The following is a 21352-nucleotide window of genomic DNA, read 5'->3' on the forward strand; positions in this document are numbered from 1 at the left end:
AAAGCATACAGATGTGCTGCACAGCTGAAGTTTTATTTAGGACACTAGCCATGTGCATGTTTGTTAGGGGCCAATAAAGCTAAGGAAAGTTATTAGGCAGAAAAGCTTGCTTCTTCTATATGACAAACTGTCCAAGGATCCCCTTTCACAGGTACTGCAGGCACCATGAGAACACATCTAAATAACAACACTGGGCAGGGACTTGCTTGACTACTTAATATAGAGATATATGAAGAACCTTAATATTTTCAATATTCATATATTATCACCATCATTTTCAATTCTATTTAAATGTAAGAACCAAAGTTATACAAATTTACCAACTCTTTTATTCCATCACAAAAAGGCAAAATACTGGAAATAAATTCTAAAGAAACACTTTTCATCATGCTTAAGAGATGTCAAAAGTCGACAGTTTACTAAATCAAGGTTACATATAAAACTTGGTTTTACGTTCGTCAAAAAAAAAAGAATAAATGCAAATAAACGTTTGCTCTAAAATGAGGCTCAACTTTTAAAGGTATGGGTTCCTTTATAGTGATCTTCCAAAATATTTGTTTCTAAATCCTTAACAACTTGATTGAAAAACTGGAAGTTTACAATTTATAAGATTATAACTCTCTTGATATAGTAAGCTATATACATGAAATTGTAAGGGGGAAAAAGTGGTATCGCTATTTTAGGACTCAGGCACTTCGCTTCATCCCCCTGGCTAATTACTGCAAATGATCATTTTACCTACTCTAAACTTGTTAAACATCTAAGGAAACAGCTACTTCACAAAAACTTCTTTCCATTTGTCACTTTAAACATATTTTAAGCTATTATGAAACTCTATTTCAAAGTAATTTATTAGGCTCAGAGGTTAAGCCAAGTCTTAACAGTTAACATTGATTTACTGAAGGAAGAAAAAAGATAAGCTGTGATAAATACTCTTAAGAAACAAAACTGACAAAAGTTGCAACAAGTTGTTGCTCCTTATTAAAAATTCTTCCCTATATTTGAAATGGTAATTTTAATGACCCTAGTAAGGGAGGCAACACTCACCAGTATGAATCTTCTCATGTCTCTGTAGCAGGTACTTCTGTATGAAACGCATGTCACATTGACTACATTGAAATGGTTTTTCACCTTAAAATAATTTCACATCCACAAATTAGTTACTGGATAAAACACAGTTTATAGTTACTATTTCTGAGGAAAGAGAAATCTTAGAAGCCCAAATTCTGGAAATTCCAAATTATCCACACAAAGTTTTTATACTATTCATTAACAGAATTTTATTTCCTCTCAATTTCCTCCCCAAGATTTAAAAATTCACATTCTCACAACCTCACAAAAATGAGATTAAATCTCATTTATATCTTTCAAGGGAAAAAGAAGTAAATAAATAAAGCAATTTAAAATAGAATTTAAAAATCACAAGGCTAGAAAGGACTCTACAGGTTACCAAGTGTGTCTTAAACATCTCTTCTTTTTATCTGGAGGAAGATCCACCCACCTTGTTCTCCCTGGCTAACCACCACTTTATGCCCTTTCACTTATTTTCTCCAGAACCTTCAGAACTTTCTAAACATCCCCTTTAAAAAAAAAAATAATCCTGTCTCTTCAAACGTTCCCTCTCTGTTGGAGCCTTTCCTTTCAGTAGTCTACCCTATGTCTCAAATTCTTCACCACCCACTTGTCCTTTAACCCTTATGCTCTGCTTTCTGAAAAGCTACTCATGATCTCCCTGCTATTTATTCTAATGGTTTGTTCTCAGCTCTCTGTCTCTCTCTATCGTCTCAGAAGGTTGTGCTATGGTTGATCCTACCCTCCTTGGAATTCTCTCCTCTTTTGGCTTCTGGGACACTGTATTTTATCAGTTCATCGAATCTACCTTATTACTCTGTCTCCCTCCCCACCCCTTAACTCAACAACGTACATGTCTAGTAATCTTTCCCCAAAGATCTGTGATCAGTCTTTAGTTCTGATCTCCACAACTTCATGTTCTTATTTTTTATATTTGATTCCCAAATTCATATTTCAAACTCCATCTGGACATCTTACATAGAAAAATAAATGTTGACAGGCTTTTAATAGTTCATTCTTTAACTGTTTCTCTAGCTAAAAAGAACACATTAAGCCAGATAAATATCCAATTAAGACTAATTTTGCACATCCATGCTAACTGTTTTCTCATTTAAAGTTTTTCCTGCTTTCCTTCTTACATCCTGGTCTATGAATTCTCTGATTTGAAATGCCAGGTTACCTAAAGTCTTAGAAATGAATGACATTTACAAGAAGATGAAAATAGCAAAGATAATAATTTTAATGGCCATAAGCCCACTTTAATTCAAGAAATACCTGTATGAATGAAGACATGTCTCTGTAAGTGATAGTTCGTTCTAAAGGCAGCATTGCAGTGCTCACAAACGTGAGATTTAGGGCTTTTCAAACCAAGTGATCCATCCTCATTTATTGTAAGGATCTGGTTTAAAAAAAAAAAAAAAAAGGCGAAACAAAAGAAAGAAATTTTTAAAACGTAATACTAATTTATAAAACAGATAATGCCTTTTAATGCAAACAATGGTCACCAGAAATTATGAAATATTTTTTCCTAAATAATCTTGAGAGGGTTATTAGAATAATGTTACCATTCATTTTAAGAAAGTACAATGTGACTCAGTATGGGTAAAAATCACTAATAAAACCTTGGAAGCTGGTTAGGTAAGATCTCAGCACTCTGCCCCCTCCTCTCCAAACCTGATGTCTAGTAGAGTCCCTAAAGTGTTCTCTGCTAGGGTGAGTATAGCTTTATTTTCAATTTCAAAATATCACATATGCAGGGCAAAAGTCTTGTTTTAGACATGGCGTAAATATCAATCAAATAGCACTGGTTAAATAAATCATGGAAAATGAATACAATTTAATATCATGTGGCTGTAAAATAAAACGAGAAAGCTCTCTATATACTTACATAGAAAGAGCTCGAGGATTTATTCTTAAGTAAGAAAAAAAGCAAGGTCCAGAATCTAGTATATAATTTTGCTAATTTTGTATATAAGATAGTACATATAGCAATATGTATTTGTTTGCATATACATAAAATGTATATAACCTTGGTTGTCATGGCTGGGGAACTCGGCATATAGGAGATATGGCAGGAGGAAGGTTTTACACTGTACATACTTAAAACATTTTTCTGAACCATACAAATGCTTACCTATTACGTTTTCCTTTTTCTTTTTTCTTAAAGAAGAAAAAAAGAAAACTAAGTTTTTAAGTCATCCTAGAACTGAATTTTGAGTCTGGTTCAGTTTAGGACCTCTAAGGTTATTCTAGGACTACTAAACTATTGTTAAGCATATTCTTTAATAAATGAGAGTGGGTATGGGGAAGGAAGACAGGTGACAAAGACATCAACCTCATCTGCCTGTGCTTCCTGTGGTCGAGAATATCTTGGGCCAGGTCTGGACAGTGCCAGAGAGAAGCTCACCTTTGGGCTTCATGTATTCCAGTTTATCAAGCATTTGTCCAACATGCAACATTTAAACTGCCTCTCTCACCAGACACGTGGCAGAGTGAAAATAACAAATAATCCCTTTTTTCATTATTGAGGAGAGAAGAAAGATGACAAAATATGATGTGAAGATAAGAAGCAGAGAAAATTAGGAGGTAAGATCAGGAGGAATATGGCAAGTGAGTGGGAAACAGTATTGGAGGTGGGGGCATACAGAGTGGGAGCCAAGAAACTGTGTACCACACAGGGTAGAGAAATCTAGCAAACATCTTGAAAAATACAAAGTCCTGTGGAAACTGATTAGGGCCTGTAAATACACAGCTATGACACCCTTCCCAAAACCTAGAAAGAGGGAGTAAGTAAGTAAAAAGGGCTTTAATTAAAAAAAAAATTTTTTTTACTTTAAATTCAGGAAGACAATTCAGCCTATACTGTATGTAAATCGATGGTATTTATTATGCAAATTATACAGGGCATGTGGGTTCTGGGCAAACTGCCAATGTGGTCAACAATGCTTCAAAGTCTATGTACCAAAGTCACAGAGGGAAACATTTGGCAGGAGAATGCAAGTGGGTGTCACAGCTTCCTGAAGAGTCAGTGAGAACAGAAAGTTTCATCTCTGGTCAGTCAGTCTAAAATGTTTTCAACCCCTCCAAGTCACAAAATAATATTCAAGTTAACAATGTGTAAAACAAATGAACAAAAAAACCACAAAATCTTTTAAAACATGATTCAAAATATTTCTAACATAAAATAACAAAAAGATGTTAAACATTTTATATGAAACAGAATAAAAACAAGATAGCATCAGGTATTTTTTCGCATATGTTGATAACAAATAAGAAGATCCAAGTGCCAAAAACATGGCAACTCAATAGCTTTCTGTGGCATAGCAACTGCAAGGAAAGGCTTTGTAAGGAACAAATCCGGCCCAAGTTACTTAAAGTGAAACGGATGTAATCCTTGACTGTACAAAGCCCTTTTATGAAGAGTTAAGGAGTTCTAGGTCATTGTTTTCTGGCACTGGAGGTAATGCTGCCTTTCACTGTGGACTAAAGCCTTAATTCAGGGTGGATTTTATGGATGAAACAGCAAACACTGACTTGTGAATAAGCAGACTGAAAAATCTAGCATATTTGTAAGTTCAATGACACAAAAATCAAATTGTTGGACATTTTGTATTTAACTTTCTATTAATTTTTTTCTTTTCTTAGGCCGAGGTAACACACATCTTTGTATCGATATAAAAGAAAATTATCTTGCCTCAGAAGAACACCAGTGGCTCTTCCAATTTATAATGTTTTAAATATAACCGACAGATTTTGTCTGTTTTGTTTCACCACTATAACCCCAGTATCCAAACGGTATCATAGTGAAACTCTATAAATGTCTGTTGATATGGCTGCCCACTGCCCATCCCGAACATCCTCCCAGCTTACCATGCTATTCTTCGTAAAACTCTCTGCAAATTCACTAAGTAGTCCCATAGTGAAATGGGTATGTAAAGAACAAAGTTCCTTGGTGGAACAGAAATGGCTCATTAACACAGGTAAAATTATCTTCCTTGGTATAGACTTGGCTTCTTTTCCTGTTCACATCCTTTCCAGGTCTTTTAGTAAAATGTGATCTACCAGGTAAGTGGATTTGCCTGAGATTAGCAGGCTTACTTGCTACTAGTACCATAAAATATTTTTGCTTTTCTTTTTCCCCTCAACATATGAACACCATTACAACTGAAGAATTGGAAATTTCCAAGTTTAAACCCTAAGGTGCCTGCTATAATATCTCCACGTGATTTGTCTTGACTCCTGTCACTGTTGAGTAATATGGTACATTATAAAGATCAAGCAACCGGGCTTCATCAAGAGTAAAGAAATTAGTAATAGTCTAAACAATACTCAGCATACTTTATTTTTTTTCTTAACTGTTTCATAAGTTTAAAACAGAATTTTTCAGTAGAGTATTTCAATACCAAATGGAACTCCTCAATTAATCTGCTTTCTTAACCTCACGGTCCATTAGCAGATACATTTTTTGTTCTGAGACAAATCTGTTCCCAGCTAGCTATCTATATACATAGCAATGCCTATGTTAAATAATATACCAATTTTCATCCAACGAAGCACTAACCTCTGCCTATTCAATTCAGAGATTTTTGACTCCTCAAGGGTCACTGCCACCAAATAACTGAAACCTGACACCCCTCAGTGAGAAAGTTTTATTTTCTTAAAAGGCAGATGTAATTTTCCCCATTCTATGTATACTATGTACTACTGAAATTGTTAAAGCATGTTTTAAACTAATGATAAGTTTTATCATACATTCTTAAATCAATCTAAATCAATTTCTAAACCACCAAAACCCCAAAAACAATTTGGAGGAGACAGTTTAAAATTCTCACCTATTATGAGCTGCTTTACTGCAACTGAGGGTGGGGAGTGAGATCTAAAATTCCCTTTACTCTCCAAATCCAACCAGAAATGGAAGAACAGTGCAAGCCCAAACACATACAACAAAATCACAAAGTAGCCCATAGCAATAACCACCTAAACATCTTGACCATCCATCCTACTTACCGTTAATATCCCACCCTCACATTGTCACTTTCTTTCATTCTCCATGATTTTTACTGTCTCTCAGCATTTGATTTTACTTATTAACAAATTTCATTTCTAAATGGCAAGCTTTTGCCAGTGCTAGAACATGAAATTCACTATACTATAAGCATGGTATATATAACATGATATCAATAACTGATGTTCAGGAGAATGACCCTGAGCCTTAGAAAAGGTTATTTCTCTCATATTTCCTAAATATCAGGCAAAGAAGTATGTGAATTTTTTAAAAGAAAGATTTACATCCAAATATTTTTTAAAATTAGGGTTTGGTTTTGTGGAAAAATTATTTACCCAGAATACATAATTCCCTGCAGAAATTAGATAAATAAAATACTAATACTTTTTTTTTTAACTAATTTTCTTCTTCATTTTTCTCTTAAGTACTACTCCGTATTTCCATCCCCAGTCTTACAATCAGTTATTTACTGTAAAGCTGCTCCTCCCACAATCCAACTAACATGTAGGAGAAAGCTTGACAAATAGCTAGTATATCTATTTCTCTCCTTCTTTCAATTAAATTTTCCTCATTTTAAATCACTCAATTTAGAATCTTTTTGATTCTAAAATCACTAATCTTTTCTGGGAACCGGTGGTGTATAATAAATTGCTGGGAATGGATTCTCTATATAATTCATAATCTATTTGATTTGTAGAATAGGCTCTTCCTTCCTGAGTTCAGCATAACTCTGAAAAATCAATTTCTACTCAGACCACCTACAGTGTTATAACAAAAGACCCAGTTCCTTTCTTCAGTACCTGATAAGAGATCCTGGCACATAACAGGCACTCAAATTATTTGCTGAGAGAATGAAAAAGGAGATACATTTCAGAATAAGGTAATCAAAAAGCACTCTGCTCTATCTCATTCTATTACTAAAGAGTTTGAAAAGACCTATAAAGTATATATAATACTGGATTAAGATAATATTGTTATATTTTACTGAAAAGGATTCTTAGAGTTCATCAATGTTAACTCCACAATCCTCATAAAACGTTTCTGTGGTGGAAAACATTATCACCTAATTCACATAATAGCAAAGTTGGGTGGTAATACCTCATTTATCCAGAAACTTTTACTATTAAGACTTGAGATTCTCAAGCCCCAATGCAGCCAAAAAAAAAAAAAAAAAGTGGTGCTGGGAAAACTGGACAGCTACATGTAAAAAAATGAAATTAGAACACTCCCAAACACCATACACACAAATAAACTCAAAATGGATTAGAGACCTAAATGTAAGACCAGGCACTATAAAACTTAGAGGAAAACATAGGAAGAACACTCTTTGACATAAATCACAGCAAGATCTTTTTTGATCCACCTCCTAGAGTAATGGAAATGAAAACAAAAATAAACAAATGGGACCTAATGAAACTTAAAAGCTTTTGCACAGCAAAGGAAACCATAAACAAGACGAAAAGACAACCCTCAGAATGGGAGAAAATATTTTCAAATGAATCAATGGACAAAGGATTAATCTCCAAAATATATAAACAGCTCATGCAGCTCAATATTAAAAAAAAACCCAATCCAAAAATGGGCAGAAGACCTAAATAGACATTTCTCCAAAGAGGACATAGATGGCCAAGAAGCACATGAAAAGCTGCTCAACATCACTAATTATTAGAGAAATGCAAATCAAAACTACAATGAGGTATCACTTCACACCAGTTAGAATGGGCATCATCAGAAAATCTACAAACATCATATGCTGGAGAGGGTGTGGAGAAAAGGGAACCCTCTTGCACTGTTGGTGGGAATGTAAATTGATACAGCCACTATGGAGAACAGTATGGAGGTTCCTTAAAGAACCAAATTAGAATTTGGTTCTAATTCAAACAAGAATTACCATATGACCCAGCAATCCCACTACTGGGCATATACCCTGAGAAAACCATAATTCAAAAAGACACATGCACCCTAATGTTCACTGCAGCACTATTTACAATAGCCAGGTCATGGAAGCAACCTAAGTGCCCATCGACAGACAAATGGATAAAGAAGATGTGGTACGTATATACAATGGAATATTACTCAGCCATAAAAAGGAACGAAATTGGGTCATTTGTAGAGACGTGGATGGATCGAGACTGTCATACAAAGTGAAGTAAGTCAGAAAGAGAAAAACAAATATCGTATATTAATGCATACACGTGGAACCTAGAAAAATGGTACAGATGAACCGGTTTGCAGGGCAGAAATAAGAGACACAGAAGTAGAGAACAAACGTATGGACACCAAAGGGGGAAAGCGGCAGGGGGGTGGGTGGGGGGGTGGTGTGCTGAATTGGGCGATTGGGATTGACATGTATACACTGATGTGTATAAAACTGATGACTAATAAGGACCTGCTGTATAAAAAAATAAATAAAATTAAATTTAAAAAAAAAACAAAAAACAGTACTCAGAGTTGTTGTGAGGATTAAATGAGTTAATGATATCAAGTGTTTAGAACAGTGCCTGGCACATACTAGTGTGTGTAAGAGCACTATAAAAATAGTTATTATTACTATCAAGTTTGGAAAACAAGAAAAGCTGAGAGCAACCTTTTTAGTATGTAAAGAATGTTAAAAGAGAATGAACCAGAATAGTAGGAAAGCAATTTCATTTCTTACAATAGTGTTAAATATGGTGGAAGAGTAGACTATTTTATGTGAGGTTTTGCAAAGAACAATAAAAATAGGGTGAAAATTGACCTTGCCAAGTACTGCAGGGACATGACATTAAAGTCAGGACAATAAATTCAACAAAAAAAGACTAGGTGATCTTTAAAAAAAAAAAAAAACACGTAAATCACAATCACCCTGGACTCTTTTAGTATAAATGGAAATCCCCTGAATTAGAATCTCCGGGGATGGGGCCTGCGTATTTATAACTGGAAAAGTCCTCTGGGTGATCTAATGCAGAGCCATGAGGAACCACCAACACGAATGCACTGAGACTGAATTAAGTCTACTAAAACTTTTCATACATTTCTAATAACTTTAGTTCTCTGTAGTCCTAATCCACAACAAAACAAAAAAAGAGTCAAAGGGGCAATGGAAGGTAATGTTAAGTGGCCACATAGGTATAGCAATGTAAAAATGAATAGTATATCATTAAGGAATGAGACAGTGAAGCAATTATAAGCAGTCAAAAAACTCTTAAAGTCTAGCAGTCAGGAGTTTTCAGGATGAGGGGAAAAAAGCCCTAACATCTCAGTCTTCCCAGAGGGCTTCACTATGATACGTATGATTTTTTTTTTAATGTTTACAACATCAACCCCAGAGCATTAAAAGCTGAATTATGTTCAAATGCACTATGTTTTAAAAGAAAACAACATATTAAAGATTTCCAACAAAGTGGTTAAAATAAAATTAAATTTAAACATTTAAAAGGGACAAGTTTTTATTATATAGAAAATTTGCTTTCATAAAACAACTTATTCCATGACAGTATCAAATAACTTGATCAAGATAACATTCCCTAGCTTGATTACCCTCTTCTTCAGACATGCTGCCAAACGTATTTTGGCAATTTTCAAGTATCAAATCTACCTTAAGATGACTAAGCTTTGCCATATGATAAAGGCTCAGGAGGCAACTACTGCTTAAAATTCATGGCAGCTAAAAATGACATAACATTACAGTATTTCTCACCACAAAGCTTAGTTGGAAGGGAGCCAGGTCTACATGGATGTGTAAGCTCTAATATTTTTACTAAAAGTCCGTAAGATAACTTCAGTGATACTTCCTGTACGGATCCCCAATCTAACATGACACAATGGTAACATATACTCAAATATTAGTAACGGCAAAATCCAAGATTTGGGAAAAGTGTTGGCAGAGAGTGGAGTCCTCTAAGCATAACACATTACAATTATTTGAGAAACTTAAAGCTGTTTTTAAGGAATTTAAAACAAGCAACACATTGATTTATAAACATGAGATAAGGTTTTCTTTCTCTTCATACAGAAAGGGGAGAGTTACTTTAATGAAAAATCAAAAGCGTGAATGTTTAAACACATGTTCAAAGTTCTGAGACTCCAGACACAAAACCACTCATCTGGACACTGCAAGACCAGTGTTAAAAACAGACCACAACCATTCTCTGTCCTATTAAATGTAACAGGTCAGGACAATCTAAAAATAACTGTTTTTGTTATTCTCACATCCATGTCTGCCATATATTATTTCCAGTCATTCCAGCCTCCTAAGAACGCTCTAAAAAGACTGCCCAAAACATTTTCTTATATACAGTATACTCAGAATAGGCCAAATCTTTCATCTAGCAACTACATAGATATATATATAAATATTTAAATAATGTCCTTAGAAATATTTTGATAATACATTATAAATGAGTTTATCTCAAATTAGATAAGCAAAAATGGCTTAAACTCTGTAAAAATCTGATCTGTACTACCTAGAACATATAAAGATTCCAAATAACACCCTACTAGAAGATAATAATCTGAGTTTTAGTCAGAATTTCAGAATTATACTCAAAAACATGGCAATAAAACATCAAGGAAAATGTACAACTTACATATATTATGTTATTTTTAAAGACTTGAAATAGATTCCCCATAGATCAGCAATGAACCCAAAGTAACATAATCACTATCTCAATTTTAGAAATTAATTTTTTCCTCAAAGAACTTGATGTATTCATTAATGTAAAATTTTAAAAGTATCATATATCACTGAGAAAAACATTAACCCCAAGAAAAGAAAGGGAAGAAAGGAAGGGGGGATAAAGGGATTGCACAAAACATGAAATATAAAATGTCAATAATTATGGGGAAAAAAACACAAGTTTTAGTATGACCAATAACCAAAGAAATTAAAATTTAAACTATAATGAGACACCCATCTTAAGCTACAAAAAAAACAAAGTTTCATACTCAAGGCTGGTGAGAGTATGGACAGACACACCTTAGGTCTACTGCAGGTAGCAATGTAACTGATACAACATTTCTGGAAGGAGTAACATTATCAGGAAACTTTACTTATTTTGCTTGCTTGCTTGCTTATGTACTCATTTATTTTTAAAGAAACCTTTTTAAAAGTTCACGCCCTTTGATTTAGTAGTACACGAAGATCCATACACAAAGATTTCAAGAGCAGCATGATTTAAAATGAAGGCAAAGAGAAAACAACCTTCCAACAACAGAGCAATCACTGAATATAATGTGATATATCAAAAAATAATAATTCATTATGCAGGTAATAAAATCTTTATAAAAATCTTTAATAACTTTAAAAATAGCTTACATACTCTTTAAGTTACAAACCAGGAAATTCAGACAATCTACACAAATTTGAAAACAGAAAGGGAATATGGCAGAAAATTAAGGTATTCATCTCTAGGAAATGTAACTATGGGTTATTTTAGTCTCTATATTTTTCAAACAGTAGCCATGCTTATATAGCCCAAAAGCAGTGGTATGTTGGTAAATGTTTAACAACAGTTTAAGGAGTCAGTGGGCTGTGTTGCTGACTTCCATGGTGTAAATATTCTCACCATGCCTAATTTCAAGTTACCAATGGTTTTAGCACCAGCTTGCAAAATTCCTGAAAACTCAGCAATCAGCTCTGGCAAGCCAGTACAAACTGGGTTCAGCACACCCAAAGTATACAAAATATACAAATAATGATGATGATTATGATTTAAATCACAAATACAAAAACAAGCAGCCCTCAAAATAAAAAGGTCATGTTATAAAATCTTTTTAAAAAAGCCTTCTTCACTATACAAGGGAAGAAAACAAAAGATGAAAAATAACTATAAAGAAATAAATTATACTATACAGAGTTCAGAGACTTCCCCAGAATACCAAAATGCTACATATAGTCAACTACTACTGTACTAAAAAGGAAAAAAGGCAGGCAATTCCTAATAGTATTTATGGGTCACTTGTTTATTTATTAATCCATTCATTCACCCACAGTATTTATTGAGAGTCCCTTAGGCCTACTATTCCAGGCTCTTGGGATATAGCTGTGAATAAAATTAGTCCCTGCCCTCGTGCAGCTTACATTCTATTCTAGCACAGTTATCACACAACCTTTTCCTAATGAGTAATCAATACTGAATTTTCCTGAAACCATATATTAAAATAAGTAAAACTAATATGAATGAGAAGCAAGGGAACTGCATACCATCTGTTAGTTTTTAAAGAAAAGAGAGACATGGGGTAAGAAAAGTTTGTTTTCAAAAAAAAAAAAAAAAAAACACAGTGAAAGGGAAGTGGAAAAATTTAAAGCAGTGGCCCCCCACCTCCATTCAGGCAAGCATCCCTTCCTTTCTCGTGGTGAAGCTGATGCAACATTCCAACTTTACTAAGCCACATGAGACTTTTATGTTGCCTATGGTCCAGCCAGATTCCTGCCAATAAGATTAAGCAATTGTATGGGAGTAATATGTTAGGAACCACCACCTTAAAATATTCTCTTACTTTTGCAGGAGAACGTTGTTTCCGTTTCTTCTTTTTCTGTAAGTCTACTGGTTCTCTGATTTGTTTTTTGTCTCTCATCAGTTGCTCAGATACATCAGTAAAAGTAATTTCCTGCTTTACACTTATCTGTTAAAAAAAAAAAAGTCAATTTTAGAAATAAACAAGAAGTCTATTGTGACAAAAAGCCATTGCATGCTTAATCCTCTGCTAAACCTACCTACAGGTGCTCCCAAAATGATTATTTGTGTGTGCAAGTAAAGGGTGTGTTGAAGAATTCATTAATATGTAATTGATATATAAGAATCAACAGTATATAAATTGAGGGAATAAACTAGGATTTTACAAAAATTTATCTGGAAAGAAAAAGACTAAAACGTCCTGGGAAAAGATAATAAGACCTAGCAGAATAAAGGAGAAGTGAGGACACAATTCCACTCCCACATTTAAGGAAACTGATGTTAAAGTTAAAGGCACAAAAAAAGGTTAAATTCCAAAATCAATAAAATACTGGGGGATAAAAGGGGTATTCAGACTTCCATGATGGGTTTCTCTCAATTTACAAAACATCACAAAAACAACACAAAATTCTAAAAGGTAATCTCATCAAAAAAGGAATGATAAACTAACAATGAAATCTAATTATCTTTAAGTTCAATGTTTTTGGCAATATCTTAGCCAGTATTTTCCTGGCCTCTACAACAAACTATCACCAAATGTGTGTTTATAGAACTGCATATGGTTTTAGGCCCCTGCTATGTACAAGACACAATTCTAGCTACATGATAACAAGAAATGTTAAGATGTCAACAATGTTATCTCATCTTTAGATCTCAGTTCTCACAGATGTGAAGAGTTGCGTGTCCTAAAAAATAATATGGGGACTTCCCTGGTGGCACAGTGGTTAAGAATCCGTCTCCCAATGCAGAGGACGTGGGTTCAATCCCTGGTCAGGGAACTAGATCCCACATGCATGTCGCAACTAAGAGTTCGCATGCCACAACTAAGGAGCACACATGTCGCAACTAAGGAGCCCATGAGCAGCAACTAAGACCTGACACAACCAAAAATAAAAAAAATTTTTTAATTTAAAAAATATATGGAGGTTCTATGATCACTAATGGTAGCATCAATTCTCATCAGAATTGATGGTGCACAGTCATCCTGCTGTGCTACATTTTCAACCTATCCTTGAAATGAAAACACAAGTATCTTAAAACTAAGAAATTTTCAACTCAACAAGCTCTAAAATACATTAAAAATCCCTGACTCTTCGACCATGTGAGGACACAGCGAGACGTCTGCACCCTGGAAGGGGACCCTCACCCAAACATACTTGCACCCTGATCACAGACTTCCAGCCTCCAGAACAGTGAGAAATAAATTTCTGTTGTTTATAAGCTTTCAAAAAAATCTTGATAATAGTCCAGGAAACACAATGTGCTAATGGCTAAATTTTCAAAAAATACACTTAAAAAGGGGGTGCAAAAGGTTATAAACATCTTACATACTCATAGTGTAAAGCTGGAAGACAGAGCTGTGCAGAGGGGTTCATGAGGGAAATACAACATAAGCCAGGAATTTCAAACTAACCAAATAAAGAACTGGAAGTTTTCAAAAATTCCTGAAATGTGGGGGGCGTGAGAATTGCAAATCAAGGAGAACCTAGGCATAAAAACATGACTGTAAATGATTATTTAGCTAATAATTCTTTCTATCAGGTTAGAGAATCGTACTAATGACCATTCTTATGGCTTCTTTTGGTGTAATTATTTGAAACATAAAATAGAATGGTAAGGTCACCTCCAACAAGGCTTTGGAATACACACATGTTACCATCTTTGAAGTGATGTTTACTGAAATACAACTATTGAAGCTGGGTATGAGACAAGGAGAAATGACAACAGACTAAGCAGCTGCTGAACTGCTCTGTCTTATGTTGCAGCAAAAAGTAGTTCCAACATTTGTCAACTTATAAATTACAAAGAAACCATGAAAATATAGCATGCAGCAGTAAGAAGGAGACAGGGACTTCCTTGGTGGCACAGTGGTTAAGAACCCGCCTGCCAACGCAGGGGACACGGGTTTAAGCCCTGGTCCGGGAAGATCCCACATGCCACGGAGCAACTAAGCCTGTGCGCCACAACTGCTGAGCCTGCGCTCAGAGCCAGCGAGCCACAGCTACTGAACCCACGTGTCACAACTACTGAAGCCCGTGCGCCTAAAGCCCGTGCTCCGCAACAAGAGAAGCCACCACAATGAGAAGCCCGTGCACCGCAACAAAAAGTAGCCCTTGCTCGCCACAACTAGAGAGCCTGCTCACAGCAACGAAGACCCAATGCAGCCATAAATTAACTAATTAATTAAAAAAAAATGAGACGAACTTTTTTTCAGCAAAAGTGTCGAGCAGGAGTGTAAGACAGATTCACAAATAAGTTCTTCAATAAGCAGCTATTCACAAACAAAGAGAACCTTTATGTGCAAACAGTGAAAAACATTAATTTATATATCTGAACCTTTTACCTATTTTCACATATATGGAAAGTGATCATATTTGTACTAGCATTGACAAATATAAGGTACACTTTTAACATTATGAAAGCACAGACCAAATCCTAGAGGTATCAATGAATCAAAGCATTGTGAATACCAATAGGCACATAGCAAGTTACATTTTTAGAATAGTCCAACAGGCTTATCACTCATAAATGGAATAAAGTAATCTCTACATATAACACAACCACACACTAAAGTATATGGTCCAGCCTAAGGTGCTTAGAAAGGATGTTGGTAAATCCATAAACATAAAGAGATGGGTATGAAAATGACAAGGCAACTAGAAAGAATGAGGTGCAAAAAGTCTGGGAAAATGAATCTTCTTTGGCCCAAGAAAGACTACAATAATCTATAAAAACATGTAAACTGCTTAAGCATGATAAAAGAGACAACAACTCATCTATAAGTTCCCTACTATTTCCTTGAGAACTATCTTTAAAAGAAAATCAAGTACTCAGTGTTACTTTTCACCTAAAATAAACCAAAGTATAATTAATCAAAGCAGGCATCTGCAGATGTGTGATAGTTGAAAAGACAGGTTTGCTGGATTTTTGAAACACATTCATTGGAACATCAAGAAAATCAATAGGCTAGGAAGTATGTCAGATTAAAAAACAAAACCAAGAAAAACCTCTGGTTTCTTCCCCATAGCTTAATCTTTACCATTTCACCTAGTCCCATGTACAACCTCCTGCCTACACTTGAGAGCCTGAATTTCAATGCTTTTCTCACTACCAAACCAGAAATAGCATCAATACTGTCAATCACCCTACTCATACTTCTCTCATAAGATTTGACTAAACCCAGACGCTTCTCCACCTGAAGCTGTAAGACCCCTGCTGATCAAAGCTCCCTCTGGATCTCCACTTTGAGACTGGGGAAGCCATCAGGCATGATTCCCATGTCCTATCTACCTTGTATATTCATCTTACTTCTTCCCCAACATCCTACCAAGAGGCAGAGCCCATGCTTCCTCACCCCTTGCCACTGCCCAAGCTGGTTCATTCTTGCTAGTTCTAATATATATCTCTTAATGATACTGAGGTATTCCTCATTTTTTATCACTCTCTCTTTATTCTCCCAACTTTAAACATAAAGAGGCCTCTCTATATTGAAAAAATCTTTCCCTTGATTCTAATCACTAGCAAATCACGCCCAGCATCCAGAATGACTCCTTCTTTTTCAGGACTTATTTCATGTCTTTTATATTTTACTATCTCATGTACCTGTATCTTATCTTGGTATCTGAAAATAAGATAGTCTTCTTTTGTATTTCTCATAACAGCTTTCACTCACATATTCATTCAACAGCTATTAAGTACCTGCTACATGCTAAATACAGTCAGTCTAAACTAATACAATGGAAGCTTTAAATTTACTGAGATTCTAATATGTACAGAGCAAAATACCAGATACTGAGAACACATTCTATGACAAGGTCTCCTTTCCAAAGGTCTTAAAATGCAGATGGGAAGTTTTGATGCCTTAAAAAAAAAAAAAAAACTAGTAACACTAATAAACTAATAAAATGGCACATATTCGGCTCAATCTAAATGAATGATACAGGGAATAAGGGCAGGAACCAAATGGAGAAATTCATGAGATCTGAAATAACTGCAACTATATCTATCCCCCTTTAATTTTTTTCTTCCAAACATGCTACTCTTCCCAACAACTTTCTTCCACACTCAATACTGTTATTAAGCAATGTAACAAATTTAAACATACTTAAATAATGTTGCCAGACATATAATGTGATGAACATTTCATGTCATTTGCAAATTTTGGTCTACCCCTAACTCGCAAACAAGGTGACCCCTTACAATCATTTTGGACTCTTCTTTCGCTTCATTCTCAATATCCTACGTCCATATGCATTTCATTCCAATTAACCTTATCAACCTTGATCCTTTAGGGCATTATCATCTACCAATGTATTCCTTCACAAATAAATTAATATAAAACTGTTTTCTTGCCATTTCCCCAATGAGGTAATCTACAATAGCTCCTTGTTGCCCGTATCACTTATACTCTCCCCAGCTCAGCTTTCAAGATTCTACACGATCTACTTTACAGAAAAGACCTAGGTCACTTGGCAGAAGTATCTGTTCTTACCATCTCCCCATTTCTGGAGCCATATGTTCCTTTCAATTTTCAAGTTCTCTTTTAGGTATTCTCATTCATCTTCCCACCCCTGTTTAAGAAAAAAGAAAGCATCTTGTGCTTTCCTCTATACTCTGTGCTACTGATTCCACTACCACCCATCTCTAAGGCTCTGCAGCTTCACTGCCTCTCTAAAATAATCTCCCTTACTTCACCAACTACTTCTCTGCCTAAAAGCACGCTTAAATTTACCCTATAAATTCTTGTGGGGCAAAATATTTCCAGCAACTTCCTTCCTCTTATGGCCAAACTTTTCAAAAGAATAATCTGTAGTAAGCATATAGGCAAAATAACTGCCACCAAACTTAGAGAAATGGTTATTCTGAGAGTAAAAACAGTATGTAGTCATATAAGAAGAATGTGTAACTATGGCTAGAAGGAAATTGTTCCAAAATACTGCCTAGGAAACAAATTGAATCAAAGTGACCACAAGTACTACAAGTGTTTAAATGTAAAAAGAAAGATATAAAACAATTAACTGTACTGCAAATACACTGCCTAAATAATGTAGCAATATTTAGAAATATTCATGGAGTCCAGAAAAAGAGAAATTTAACACCAAGAATATATCTCTGTGTGTATGCGTGTGTGTGTTTATTTCCAGGATGGTTTTGGAAAGAACAGTTAGATATAACCAGTCAACAGGAAGATTTCTAATTCCAAGCTCACCAAGCCACACAATAGGGCCGGGAAGAAAAGCAGCACATTGATGGACAGGCCTTTATGTGAATCATGAACCATAACCCTCCCTTTCTGCCTGACCCGACTGCATGCAAACTTCTGAAAGGAGCTACGTTTGTCAGGGTTTGACAAAGTCCATGACTATCTTTTGCTTTTGAAAAGGTTCAGGGACCCACAGTTCACAACAAACATTCTAGTGTACTTCTCTATAATATTTCTCATTATAAATTTGCATTTTGGTTGCTATATCAGCATCTTACAATTTAGATAACTATATAAGATGAAGTGGAAGAAGTGATCAAATCAAGTTATCTTACCTGAAACAGTGCTGACCACCCCCATCCTACCCAGAAATTCTATTCTTTTAACTTCTATAGCATCATGGTTTAAGTTCTTTGCTGTTCCTCACACAAGTTCTTCTGCATCCATCCTTCTACTATATATGTACCTTTATTGTGTAAGAGTTTTAGTACACCTCTGTCAGTGGCTCTCAAAGTTTGGTCCAGGGACTTCTGAAGATCCCTGACACCTTTTCCAGTGGGGTGCTCCATGAGGTCAAAAATACTTTCATTATAATACCTATTTTTTTCCCTCTCCTCTTATGAGTATATAGTGGCATTTCCTAGAAGCTAGCTAACATGTGATGTCACCAGAGACTAAATGTATTAGCAAATATGAGATAAGCCAGACAGTAAACAGATCTGTAAAATTGTAAAACAAATTCTCACAAAATATTTTATTTATAAACAGGGTTATATTTCATTAAAAATATGCTATATGTTAACATGTAATGGGATTTGTTACTGATAAATTAATAAATAAAATTTTAAATTTCTCAGTTTTAATTTCTAAAATGGTAAATATCGATATATATAACAGAAGCAAGAGCTGTTAAGAGTCCTCAATATTTTTAAGAATAAAGGGGTCCCCAAGACCAGAAATTTTGAGAACCACTGAGCTAGATACATCTTAACTATATTTTGCATTCCCTCCCTTTTCTCCATTCAGTTTCTTTCAATACAGGTGTCTGGGCCCAACCAACATAAAGAAATTAGTATAGACATGTGTGCATGTGTGAGTTAGTAGACACACACATACTGCCTAGCTCTGTCGGCTGAGATCACTAAGAAGTAATGAAATCCAACACACCTAGCATCCAAAACTTAGTTTCTAAATACCATTATCCAAACAAAAGGAAATGGAGCTCCTTGGAGAAGCAACTGATTTCAAAGCTGGGCAAGGAAAACTATACGATGACCTTGGAACATCTTGTGGTGCCAGAAACTAGAGTACATGTCAAAAGGACACAAAGGTCTGTCTGAAAGAGCTCCTAATAGGCAAAGCTGAAACAACTTGAGAAAAAAAATAAATGACAGTACCAGATTGTAACTCAAAGAATAAGGCAATATCCATTCTGATATAAATGGAAATAATTTTTTAAATGGAGAGAAGGGACAGCTACAATTAACATAAATATAGAAGGAATGAGGAAAATACAAATTCACATTTAGGCAAACACTACATTAATAACTACAACTGGCAGGATCCACCAATGGATGCTTAAATAGGTAGGAAAAAACTTCAGTAGAAATAGGATATTTAAGCAGATTCAAACTATTTCCTACAAGATATTTGCCAATTACAAAGAAGAAAAAAGTGACTTTAAGGGAAAAACTGGCAGATATGACGTTAACAAAGTACTGAGAGTGTAATATCACCTGTAATAAGACATATCTCCACATTTTATACTCCCTGATATGATACACTGAGAAGAGCACAACATTTCTGTGGAATATGTCGAAAAATGAAAGCTTCAATCTAATCATAAGAAAACATCAGGCAGGGACTTCCCTGGTGGTCCAGTGCCTAAGACTCCACACTCCCAATGCAGGGGGCCCGGGCTCGATTCCAGGTCAGGGAACTAGATCTGCATGCCACAACTAAGAGTTCACATGCCACAACTGAAGATCCCACATGCTGCAACTAAGACCCAGCACAGCCAAATAAATAAATAAATATTTTAAAAAGAGAAAAAAAAAAAAGAAAGAAAACATCAGGCAGACGCAAATTAAGAGACATTCTACAAATAACTAACCAATACTCATCAACTATCAAGGTCATAAAAGATAAGGAAAGACTGAACAACTGTCATGGAATGATGGAGACTCAAGAAGATACAACTAAATACAACGTGGAATCCTGAACTGAATCCTGGAACAGAAAAGGGATATTAGGGGAAAAACAGATGAAATTCAACTAAGGTCGTAGTTTATTTAATAGTATTTTACCAACATTAAGTTCCTGGTTTTGATAACTGTACTATGGTTGCATAAGCTTTGATATTAGAGGAAGCTGGGTGATGAGTTTATGTGAACTCGGTACTACTTCTGCAACTTTGTCATAAATCTAAAATTATTTCATAATAAGTTTTAAAAAACTATTCTATAATTTTTCTAAACTAAAAATAGAGTTGCCACATGATCCTGCAATCCCACTCCTGGGCATATATCCGAAGAAAACTATAATTCGAAAAAATATACGCACCCCAATGTTCATAACAGCACTATGTACAATGGCCAAGACATGGAAGCAACCTAAATGTCCATCGACAGATGAATGGATGAAGAAGATGTGGTACATATACACAATGGAATACTACTCAGCCATAAAAAAGAATAAAACAATGCCATTTGCAGCAACATGGATGGACCTAGAGAATATCATACTAAGTGAAGTAAGTCAGAAAGAGAAAGACAAATATCATATGATATCACTTATATGTGGAATCTAAAATATGACACAAATGAACTTATTTACAAAACAGACTCAGAGACATAGAAAACAAACTTAAGGTTACCAAAGGGGAAAGGGAGCGGAGGAGGGATAAATCAGGACTTTTGGATTGGCAGATACAAACTACTATATATAAAATAAACAACAAGATCCTACTGAATAGCACAGGGAAAAGAATATAGAAAAGAATGTGAAAAAGAATACATACATATCTATACACACACATATATATATATATATGTATAACAGAATCACTTTGTTTTAAACCAGAAACTAACACAACATTGTAAATCAACTACTCTTCAATTAAAAAAAAACCCAGCATTTATATGGTGTTCTACAAATTTGTGATTCCTCCTCAGCATAGTAACTAAGATTTATCTGACATTTACTATGTGCCGGGCACTGTCCTAGGTACTAAGGATACAATGGTTGGGCATGCAGGGATGGAGCGGGGTGCTCGTGGTCTCTATCCTGTATAATCTATTGCATTTAATCCTACAGTAAGACTGTGAGGTGAGCATTTTCATCCCATTTTACAAATAAGAAAACTAAGGCTAAGAAAGGTTATTTGTCTAAGGGAAACAAAAATTTACACCCAAGTCT

General features: G+C 35.0%; 1 protein-coding gene across 8 annotated transcripts in view; it reads right to left on the minus strand.

Moving 5' to 3' along the window:
* ZNF148 (zinc finger protein 148) overlaps positions 1-21352 on the minus strand; it is a 127850-nt gene that overhangs the window by 40325 nt on the left and 66173 nt on the right. For all 8 annotated transcript variants that reach the window (XM_082392321.1, XM_082392320.1, XM_082392326.1 and 5 more), the window contains 3 exons: positions 12557-12682; positions 2347-2470; positions 1048-1131 (listed from right to left, as the gene is read on the minus strand). In XM_082392321.1, coding sequence (XP_082248447.1) covers positions 1048-1131; positions 2347-2470; positions 12557-12682 — 334 coding nt within the window. The remainder of the gene's footprint in view (positions 1-1047; positions 1132-2346; positions 2471-12556; positions 12683-21352) is intronic.

Source organism: Balaenoptera borealis, assembly GCF_965194805.1.
Source record: "Balaenoptera borealis genome assembly, chromosome: 5".
Lineage (NCBI taxonomy): Eukaryota > Metazoa > Chordata > Mammalia > Artiodactyla > Balaenopteridae > Balaenoptera > Balaenoptera borealis.